Below are 11,719 nucleotides of genomic sequence, written 5' to 3' on the forward strand. Positions count from 1 at the left end.
AAAGCAGGATTACAAAGGAATACAAGAAAGGAATTGTATTTAATAACTTGAAGAAAGGCGAACAGGAAACTCTTTCAGGGAAGCACATCGATAGAGTTACCAGGACCAAAACTGTCTTCTGAACTTGTTTGGAAGTTCTTTCCGACATTATCTTGCCGCTGTCCCTCATTAACCCAAATTTGGTCCTTGTAAACTGTTCATATCAGAAAGTATCAGTACTTCAAACTAGTACTCTACATTCTCATTAATCAAATGGGGTTGGCTTTTGAAGGCATTAGTGTTAAAAGTAAGGTTTTAGGTGGAATGAAAAAAAAATTATACCTGTTGAAACAGATAAGCATTTTCTAAGCTCTTGATCTACTTGACATTTAAAATCTATTTTTTTGTTGAAAGAATCCTTTCACTAAATAAACTTAACTATACCTTGAATCACTTAGTGGCTAGGGGATTTGTTCTGTTTTGCTAGTGATGTTTGGGATCACTCTAATGTTTGGATCTTGTATGTTAGGTATGGTAAACCGTGAAGTGCTAGAACAGGTGGAACGAGGATACAGGATGCCTTGCCCTCAGGGCTGCCCAGAATCCCTACATGAATTGATGAATCTTTGTTGGAAGAAGGACCCTGATGAAAGACCAACATTTGAATACATTCAGTCCTTCTTGGAAGACTACTTCACTGCTACAGAGCCACAGTACCAGCCAGGAGAAAATTTATAATCCGAGTAGCCTTTTCTATGCACAACTCTGCCAAAATGTAAAGAACCTGTGTAGACTTCCTTATTTTACATACAGGAATCAAAAGAAGAAAGTCTTCTTCACTCTGCATGTTTTTAATGGTAAACTGGAATTCCAGATATGGTTGCACAAACCACTTTTTTTTTTTCCAAGTGTTAAACTCTAAAATACCAATGATGAATTTTCCAACTTATTTCAGGGTCCAAAGAAAGTATAGTTATGATATTGATGACAGTGTGAGTGATAGCATGACAATGAAAAGCAACAAGGCTACTTCGTTATAAATCACTTCCTTTCTTTTATTCCCCAAACTCAAGAGTTGTTAAGAGAAAATTGTGTATCATTATAGACAAAACTTGGGAGATAAGAAGTTATACCATAATAAAATCTAAAGTTAAGGAACTTTAGGGGACCAAACAATTCCATTCCAGTTTTTAAAGATTTTTTCCATTCATTGTTCTCTCAAGTTTTTTTCTAAGTTGAACAGTTAATATGCAATCTTATTAATATCTACCTTCTTTTGCATGGAAATGCACCAGGTTTTTAGAAGCAAAAAGGTCTTTCCTTTTTGCTTCTAAAGCAACATTTGAAAGTATAATGCACTATGTTAATACTCATACTCATGGAACTGGAAAGTAGACGAAATTTTTCACTTTGATTAATCATTTTCTGAATAGCTCAGTTTAGAATAATGAAGGTAACTAGAAAGTGAGGTAATCTTTTATAAGGTTGCATTGATTTTTTTTTAAGGCACTATATAATTGAAGTTGTACTGTCCAATCCAAGGGAACAATTTTTTCATCTTCAGATAGCATGAAAAAATAAGACCCAGTATTTAAACAGTCCTTTTTAAAAAATAGACTGGTACTGTGAGAGATTTCTAGTATGTACTTATGGTGATGGGTGCCACAAATATAAAATATCACTAGATCAGGGACTTGAATGCACTTTTGCTCTTCCTGAATATAGACTGACAGAGAGGAAAATATTTAAAAGAAATATGAGAAAAGAAAATGTGAAAATTTTGTAGGTAGAGGGATGGAATGTTATGCTTAATGTTCATGTTAAGGAGTGACAAAATGGCTTTGCTGGCACCCACAGCTCCTCACTTAACTGTTTTCTGAGATTTTAAGAGTTACAAGGTATGACTAAAACTAATCTTAACATAAACACTAAATGAGTGTTACAGCCTCAAACAGCTAAGTTAAGGCTTCCCACTAATTCCAGTGATAACAGCTTTTATGCAAAACATTTTTAGAACTCCAGTTTTCAAATCTGTGTTGAAATCTGCATTAACTTTTTAAATATACTTAATGGTGATCATTTTTTCCCTTTTTAGAATTTAGTTGACTTGGGGAGAAAAACTTAGTGAGAATAACAGCAGCACTGGAAGGGGCCGGGGGGACAGGTTTTTTGCCCAAAGTGTAGAAGTGAAACTCAAAAGTTTTATGACCAACTCAAAAAGAAATTCCAAAATATGAATTTAAATAGCTGGTTTAAGTGTAGCAAAGGAACTGAATCTGACAAATAAAAGTCTGGTATTTATGTCGTAAAATATTCTCCTTTATAATAAGTCACACTTTTAAGGCAATACATTACGTTCCCATATTTTAGAATTATAATTTTTTTTCTGATCAACATTTATTCAAGAAAAGTGATTGAATCTAAGTAAAATCAGTGAGCTTTGTTGTGTACTTGCCCTGTTCACAACCCCTAACCCCAAGTTCCACTGTAACCTTGAAAACCAACAGTCCCTGTAATTATAATTTTTAACTACCATCACTTACCTGATTTCATCATTAAGTTTAAAAATCTGTGCCATGGTAACTATGTTTAAATTCAGACAATTTAAAAATGTGACAAATGAGCTTCATGTAAGTTGGTAATAGTTCTGGTACTAAAAGTTGTTGAGGTTTCTAATGTTTACCAAACCTGTTTAGTATTGAATCTCTCTTCCAAGAGGGTCTTCCTAAGACTGCTGTCATCATTTACCCTGAACATCTACAACCTGGGACATCAGATTTTTAAAGGGCTTTATGTGAACTATGATATTATAATTTTTCTAAGCATTTTAAAAAGGATAACAAAATTATGTACTAATTGTGTTCAGAAAAATAAGTCAGGAAAAGTTGATGGTGTTCATTAGGTTTTAACTAAATGGAGCAGTTCCTTATATCAATTGTATAGTAAGGAAATAAAACACTAATGTGTATTCAGTTTAAATGGTTATGTATTTTTAAATTGCCAAGAGAAATAAACAACTTTGTACATTTGAAGATTTTTTTTCCCAGCAGCTTTTCATCTTCAGTGTCTTAACGTGGAATTTAACCCTCACCAGAAAAGGAAGTTGGCAAAAACAACCTTTCTAGCACACTTTTTTTTAATGAATAATGGTAGCCTAAAACTTAATATTTTTATAAGTATTATAATATTGTTTTATGGATAATTGAAATAAAAATTCTCATTGAATGCACCCATTTATCTTTTCAGCCACTATTCGTATTTTCCCATCGATTTTTTAAAAAATTGGTATTTATAGCATATTCTGAATTTGTTCTTCCATTAGGAAAAAAGTGTTCAGTTATGACTCTTGAGCAGAGTTAAATCAATTCTTTATTAAATTCAGATCATTATTGAACTCATTCTATGTGTTTAATATCCCATGTCAGGTGAGTGACATTTTTACAAGTTGTCTTTTTTTTTTTTTAATTATACCAGCAACTACAGTTAATGTATTGTACAACAAAACCTAGGTAATTTGCGTGAAGCTATTCACAGTGAACATGTGTGAAGGATATAAAATAAAATGACCACTTTTGACCATAAGGGACTTAATTTTCTAAAAATGAAAAATATGTGAGCCTTACTTCTGTGTGTATTTTACTCTTCTATTATAGGTATAATGAAAATAAAATTTTACTAAATTATGAATGGCCAATCTAAAGCATTTATTTTCAATAAGGTAATATCATTATCTTTTACTGTTATCTAAAATAATTAGCTTTGTTTTTCCCTAATGATTTCAGAACAGTACATTTAACCAACAAAAACATCATTTAGTAAACTTTAATATTTTTATATAGTGTAGTAATAGTTCCTCAGTTTAAGAATGTTTTTCTAGTTTGCTGTTTGCCTTTTAATTTTGCATGTAATTTTTTCTCATTTAAGTTGTACATTTATATGTTGTAAAATCTCCTTTATTATACTTAAAAAGTCTTTTGCATCCCAAGATTAAATGTTCATCTTCTCTATTATATTTTATGCTTTCCTTTTTTACCTTTCTCTTCAAGTTATCTTTATCTTTTAAGTTATCTAGGTATAAAATGTGACTTAAGGGTCTAGCATAATTTTGTCCCATATAGTTAATTTTCCCAGCACCATTTATTGGTTAATCCATTCCCATCCCATTAGTTTGGGTTCTTTATTATGCACATACCTACATATCTGCTTTGTTCAATTAACTTGCTGTTCTTCCATCAGAATAACACTTTTAATTGCTAATCACTTGATAATGCAATTTTTTTAAGATTTATTTATTTATTTGACAGAGGAGATAGTGAGAGCAGGAACACAAGCAGGGGGAGTGGGAGAGGGAGAAGCAGGCTTCCCGCCGAGCAGGAAGCCCAATGTGGGGCTCGATCCCAGGACCCTGGGATCATGACCTGAGCGGAAGGCTGACGTTTAACGACTGAGCCACCAGGCGCCCCTTGATAATGCATTTTAATAATTGAACAAGTTATCTTTGCTGTTCCTTTTTTGGGCAAATTCTTGATGAAGTTTAGACTTTATTTTTCATATTCCCCAAAAATTCAAGTGATGTTTAGGATTACATTATGCTTATAATTTGATAAGAATTAACATCTTTCAAATCAGTCTTCCTAGCCCGTTTATGCAAATCTTCATTTGCGTCTCTTAGTAAAGTTCTTCTCTAAGTCTTTGCTCTATGGAGTTGGAAGCTGAGTCTCATCTCGTCTCATTATACTGCTCTAAAGATGCCACCCAAGTCACTTCTGGAGACCAGGTCCCCACTTTGTTACAAAAGAAACCAACTTGTAGAGATGAGGAAGATTGTGCCCCAGGAGCATTTGTTTCCCTAAAATCAGTTCTTCTCTAGCCCTTCCTCCAGTTTTTCCTTTTTTTTGTTTAAATGACATCACATTGAGTTTCTGTCACCAGCAACTGCAGTCCTGATTAACATTCAAATTGTCAATACAGAAAGGAATACTTACTAAAATAAGCAGCACATGCTTTGCATCATCTGTTGGCCCCTCCACATCCACTCTGCTGAAGGCCAGCCTGTACTCCTCACTGGGTTCCCTTACTTTGAATTCCTGTTGGGGTAAGCCAGTGAGGGGCTCTAGGAGAAGATGGGAGGAAACCTCAGAGGTCAAGGTATTTATTTCCCTATTTCCTCCTTTTGAGGTTGGGCTGCCTGTGTCCTTCAACCAAAGTTTCCTTTCAATATACCTTTTTTTATCTTTTTGGGGAGTGATAACAGCTCTCATCCCTTATCTTTTCTGTTCTAGGAGTAGGGTGCTTCTAATTTTGGTTGCTGCATTAATCCTGTGATTCCCCTATCCTGCCTGCCCTTTTGTAAATATCTTTGATTCATCCTAATTTGAGTGTACTGTTTCCAGCTGGGACCCTAACTGATGTTCCTCATGCAACTAATAACTGTATCAGTAGAAAATACCAAACTTATATTATTACATCAAAGTGATAGTTGATACAAAGTAGTAACATTTTTGGTAACAGTAGCAACATACAATATTAAGTGTAAAATTACTGTAAGACTTTATTAACTGGAAACATACTAAATGTTTAAATTGAGGTACAATTAACATACAACATGTTTCAGATGTACACTATAATGATGTAGTATTTGTATATATTTTGAAATGATCACAATAAGTCTAGTAATGTCTGTCACCATATGTAGTTACAGAACTTTTTTTTCTTCTGATCAGAACTTTGAAGATCTCTCTTAGAAACTCTTAAATATGCAACATGGTATTTTTAACTATAGTTGCCAAGCTGTACATTACATCCTGATGACTGACTTATTTTGTAACTGGAAGTTTGTATCTTTTGACTCTCTTCACCCATTTCCAACCCCCATCTCTGTCAGCCACCAGTCTGTTCTCTGTGAGCTTGGTTTATTTATTTGCTTTTTGGGTTCCACATATAAGTAAGATCACACAGTCTTTCTCTTTCTCTGACTTATTTCACTTAGCATAATGCCCTCAAGGCCCATCCAGGTAGCCTCAACTGCAAAAGTTTCTTTCATTCCTTTTTATGAGAGAATAGCATTCCATTATATATACACATTTTACCCATTCATCCATCAGTGGACACTTAGGTTGTTTCCACATTTTGGTTATTCTAAATGCTGCAATGGAGATGCATAGACTTTTTTGTGTTAATGCTTTTATATTCTTCAGATAATTACCCAGAAGTGTAATTGCTGGGTCATATGGTAGTTCTGTTTTTAATTTTTTGAGGATCCTCCATACTGTTTTCCATAGTGGCTGCACCAATGTACATTCCCACCAATAGTGTATAAGGTTTCCCTTTTCTCCACATCCTTGCCAACACTTGTTACTTCTTGTCTTGTTGATAATAGCTATTTTATCAGGTGTGAGGTGATGTCGTGCTTTCATTTGCCATTTCCCTGGTGATTAGTGATGTTGAGCATCTTTTCATGTGCTTTTCTTTGGAAAAAATGACTATTCAGATCTACCCCTTTTTAATTGGATTATTTGTGGGGTTTTTTGTTGTGTTATTAAGTTGTAGGATTTCTTTATATGTTTTGGATATTAATCCCTTATCAGATATATGACCTGCAAATATTTTCTTCCATTCAGTAGGTTGCCTTTTCATTTTGTTGATCATTCCTTCTTGAATGAGCTTTGGTGCTTTTTCATAATCTTCCCTTACTATCTTTTTAATGTTTATTGGATCCATATGGATACTTCCAGTTTTATTCCTGATCTTGGTAATTTGTGTCTTCCCCTTTTTTCTCATAAGTCTAGCCTGTGGTTTATCACTTTTAGTGATTTTTCTGAAAGAATCAGCATATTACTTCATTGATTTGTCCTACTTTGCGTGCACATGAGTGTGTTCTATTTCATTGATTTCTGATCTTTACTAATTACTAATTTAATGCAGTAAATTTTCCTTTAAATACTGCCTTAACTGCATCCCACATATTTTGATATGTTGTGTTTTTATCATAATTCAGTTCAAAATATTTCCTAATTTCCCTTGAGTTCTTTTTTGACCCATGTGGTATTTATGCTGTTTAATTGTTAAGTATTTGGGGATTTTCCAGATATTTTTCTTTTTCCTTTTTTTCCCCCTCTCTTTTTTTCCCAAGATTTTATTTATTTATTTGACAGAGAGGTAGCGAGAGAGAGCACAAGCAGGGGGAGCAGGAGGGAGAAGCAGGCTCCCCGCTGAGCAAGGAGCCTGATGCAGGGATTGATCCCAGAACCCTGGGATCATGACCTGAGCCAAAGGCAGATGCTTAAACCGACTGAGCCACCCAGCTGCCCCCAGATATTTTTCTTTATGTTTATTTGTATAATTTCAACCTTCTTAATGTATTAACTATATTAAAATTGTGGCGCAGAATATTCTACCTTGATGAATGTTCTATGAGTACTTGAAATATTATGCATCTTGCTTTTGTTAGCTGGAGTTTTCAGCAAGTGTCAATTTGGTCAAGTTGATGGTGTAGCTTAATCTTCTGTGTTCATATTGCTTTTCTGCCTATTTTCTGTCAGTTACTGAGAGGAATGTTAGAATCCTCAACTGTGGTGGTATATTTTTCTGTTTTTCCTTTTAATTTGGTCTTTTTATGTATTATGTAGCTCTTACTAGGTGCATATACATTAGTATTGTTGTGCTTCATGATAAATTGACCATTTTATCATTAAATGTCTCCATTAACCCTGGTAATATTCCTTTGGCTAAAACCAAATTTCCATCTGGTATCATTTCCCTTCTCCTTAAGAGCTTCTTTTAATATTTCTAGGTGCACAGATCTGATAGCACTGCATTTAAAAGTTTTTGTTTGACTTCCTTTTTGAAATATGTTTTAGCTCAGTTAAGAATTCTTGGTTGATGGTTTTCTGTAGTACTTTACAGAAGTCTCTTCACTCTCTTCTAACTTGAATTATGTCTGACAAAAAGTCTGTTGTCCTCAACTTTATTCTTCTATATGTAAAGGGTCTTTTCTCCCCCTCTGTATTTTAAAAATACAGCCTCTTTATTCTTGGTTTTTAGCAATTTATTTATGATATGCCTCTGCACAACTTTCTTAAAGATTATTCTACTTGGGGTTCTTTGAGCTTCTTGATTCAGTGGGTTTACAGTTTTATCAAAGTTGGAAAATTTGGGGCTGTTCTTTTTCAACTTGTTTTTCTTCTTCTGGGACTTAAGTTACATGTATGTCAGGCCATTTAATATTGTATCACAGGTCATGGATGCTTTGTCCTTTTCTTTTTTCTGTTTAATCTTTGTGCTTCGTTTTGGATACTTTATTTTGCTTTGTCTTCATATTCACTAATCTTTTCTTTGGAGTGTCTATTCTGCTTTCAATCCCATATGGTGTATGTTTTTTATCTTAGAAATTCTAGCTTTCATTTTTTTTTTTTTTTTATCGTTCATACCTCTCTTCATTATGCTTACATTTTCCTCTACCATCTTGAAGGTTTTTATCTGGATATTGGACTGTTGGGTCTGTTTCTATTAAACTTTCTCCTGTATGGGACTATATGTTTCTACTTTTATATATGCCCAGTGATTTTGGTTGGGTGCTAAACAATGTAAATTAAAGTTTTGGGTTGCTGAAATTTTTTAAAAATTCTTTTAAATAATGTTGAATTTTGATTTCATGCACATTTTCTACTCTGGCTGGCGGGGACAACCTCTAGGGATTGTTTTGTCTTTTCTTTACTTGGAATCAGTTGAATCCTTTCAAGGTATACATTAAAGCTCTGTTAGGTCCAAAGCAATCTTTAATCTTAGAGGATTTGATCTCTACCCTGCTGAGGATTCTACCTAATGTTCCATGTATTATTACCAGATCTTTACTATCAGGGACAGGTTAGACTATTCCTAACCCTGTGCAACTGCCAATAATTTTTTTTGAAGATTTTATTTATTTGAGAGAGAGAGCAAGTGCGTGTGTGCAAGAGAGAGCGAGCATGAGCGGGGGAGGGCAAAGGAATAGGGAGAGGCAGACTCCCTGCTGAGCACAGAGCCTGATGCAATGCGGTGGCAGTGGGGCTTGATCCCAGGACCCTGAGATCATGACCTGAGCCAAAGGCAGACACTTAACCGACTGAGCCACCCACACACCACCACCCCCACCCCTGCTGCCAATAATTTTCTTGCCTGTTCTTTCTAGTGGCTCTTAAATTTGAGTAGTTTTCTCTCATTCATGTGCCTATCAGTACTCAACCAAAGTTTAGAAGGGGTCCTTCTGTTCTCTCCCTCTCAGACTATAGCCTCATTGGCCTCCACTAATATAAATAAACACTAATTTTTGTCTCCTCAACTCAGTAACACTGCAGGCTCTGTTTGTGCCCCCCCTCCCCCCCCCCTGCCCCGCTCTGCGCTGTAGCCTGTAGACAGTGAGTTGGGACAATTGCAGGGTTTTTTGTTTCCCTTCTCTCTGAGGTCAGTCTTGTTCTCCCTATGGTCCATTGTCTGAATTCATTTCAAATATTTGAGCTGGTTTTCTGGCTAAGATGGTAGTATAAATCCTGTCCTTGTTACTTTATTTTTCCTAGAAGTAAGAGAGCTATTAATTATAGTGATTTTTTTTTTTTTTAGGGTCATTAATTAGAGGGCAACATTTGGAATGGCTGGGTAGGCCTGTCCTGGTAAAATAAGCTGATAACAATACTAACAGTTTTCAAAACAAAGTTCACAGTTTGCCTTGGGAGAGTCCTAGATGGAATCTGGGGGCTGGTGAGGAAAGCAAGCAGATCCTAAAGTAAACCCTGATCACCACAAGGGCAACAGAAAATGGAGTAGTTTATTCTGAAATTTACCCCTGGGATCCAACTCTGAAAACTCAGAAGGGACACAGGCCACCTCACCTAGAAGAAAACCTGCTGACATACCTGTGCTGCCACGTGTCCCCCTCTTCCACAACCACCAGACACAGGTCTTCAAGTCCTAGCTTCACAGAAAGGCAAAATGTGATTCTCAACAATTAATATTAATGGACTTAGGAGAAAAAAATGGGCATATGAACACTAATGTGAAGAAAACCACTGTAAAGGAAAAGAAATCAACAACCAAAACTAACACCTAAAGAACCAAACTTAGTGGAGGCAAGTAATGAAAACTGTTTTGAGAAGGTGTGGCATCCATTTTTTTCAAAAGAGGTGAAGGTACACTAGTCTCCTCATCTGTGGTTTTGCTTTCCCTGATTTTAGTCACCTGTGGCTAGCCTGCTGCGCAGAAGCAGATGATCTTCCTGATGAATCCTCAGAAGGTCAATAGCCTAACACACTGTGAAAATCCCTAGTCGTTCACCTCATGTCATCATGTAGACATTTTATCTCAGAGCATCACAAGAAGGGTGAGTACAGTACAAAAAGATTTTTTTGAGAGACCACATTCACTTTTATTTGTATATTGATATAATTCTATTTTATTATTAATCTTACTGTGCCTAACTTATAAATTAAACTATCATAGGTATGTATGTATAAAAAAAACATAGCATATCTAAGGTTTGGTACTAAGTGTGGTTTCAGTCATCCACTGAGTGGGGGGAAGTCTTGGAATGTGTCCCCTGCTAAGAGGGGACAACCGTACTATGAAAATTTGGAAATTCAAAACAGATGGAAAAAATCCAACACCAAAGGAAAAAGAATTGGAGTAAAAGAAGAAACACAGTTGGAGATCAAATCTGAGTTGTATTATTAAGCCAAAGAACATACCCAGAATTCAGTACAAAAGAACAGAGTCAAAAAGTTTTTTTTTCTCCCTGGGTGGATAATAGATTCAGAAGATCAATTATCAATCCAATTAAGTTCCAGATGAAGAAAACAAAAGAATGAAGAGGAAGAACTAATGAAAAATACAGAAACATTTTCCAGAGAAATATATTGCTTCTGGTTGAAAGGAACCCTCAACTGTAGAACAGAATCAATTTTTAAATTAATCCTAAACACAAAGAGTGATATTTTAAAGCCATTAGGAGAAAATCCAAACTCTTTCTTGAAGGGGTTAAAACCCCACCCAGCTTATTCTTTAAAGAACGGGACTTAGGGACACCTGGGTGGCTCGGCTGAGCATCCAACTCGGTTTCAGCTCAGGTCATGACCTCAGGTCTGTGAGATGGAGCCCCATGTCCAGCTCCATGCCCAAGGTGTAGCTTGCTTAAGATTCTCCCTCCCTCTGCCCTTCCGACACTCCTCTCTTCCTCTCAAAAAAAAAAAAAAAGGGACTTAACACTAAAGTATTAATTTGAACTAAGACTTTTATATAATAAAACTAGCATTCAAATCCAAAAGAAAAGGGCATCTTCAGAATACAAAGTACTCAGAATTTATTAACCAGGCCACAGACCCATTCTGAAAAAGTGATTTGAGCATATATTCCAGCCACACACAAACGTGGGTAGAGCAGGGCAGGGAAAAAGGCTATTTCACATTAACATTTGAATTTCAGACTTCTCTTGGAAAATGAGAACATAAAGCAATCCAGGGCTCTAATTCCCACTGGACCACTATAAGCCGGCGCTAACTGGCTACTGCTTTCAAAGAGTAAAGGCCCTTAACTGCAGTCCCAGTGGCCTATTGCTTCACTTAAACGTTAAGCCTAAGGAATTCATCCAGCAGGGTTATATGCATACTTAAGGAGCAGAGGTGTCCTGAGCATCCCTGAAAATATCCCTGCCAGACCCACATAAACACAAATCGATAGAATAACGTCTGTAGCAGTGCTTCCCAAACATTTA

The 11,719-nt window shown here is 35.7% G+C and overlaps 1 protein-coding gene across 2 annotated transcripts in view; it reads left to right on the forward strand.

The window, feature by feature from the left end:
- The window catches only part of YES1 (YES proto-oncogene 1, Src family tyrosine kinase), a 73,658-nt gene extending 69,776 nt beyond the window's left edge, over positions 1-3,882 (forward strand). The window contains exon 12 of one of the 2 annotated variants that reach the window (XM_027576216.2): positions 509-3,882. In XM_027576216.2, the coding sequence (XP_027432017.1) occupies positions 509-717 (209 nt within the window). In that variant the 3' untranslated portion in view covers positions 718-3,882. The remainder of the gene's footprint in view (positions 1-508) is intronic. The other variant, XM_027576215.2, reaches the window with a different exon arrangement.
- Positions 3,883-11,719: the final 7,837 nt, after the last annotated feature.

This window comes from Zalophus californianus, chromosome 14, assembly GCF_009762305.2.
Source record: "Zalophus californianus isolate mZalCal1 chromosome 14, mZalCal1.pri.v2, whole genome shotgun sequence".
NCBI classification, from domain to species: Eukaryota; Metazoa; Chordata; class Mammalia; order Carnivora; family Otariidae; genus Zalophus; species Zalophus californianus.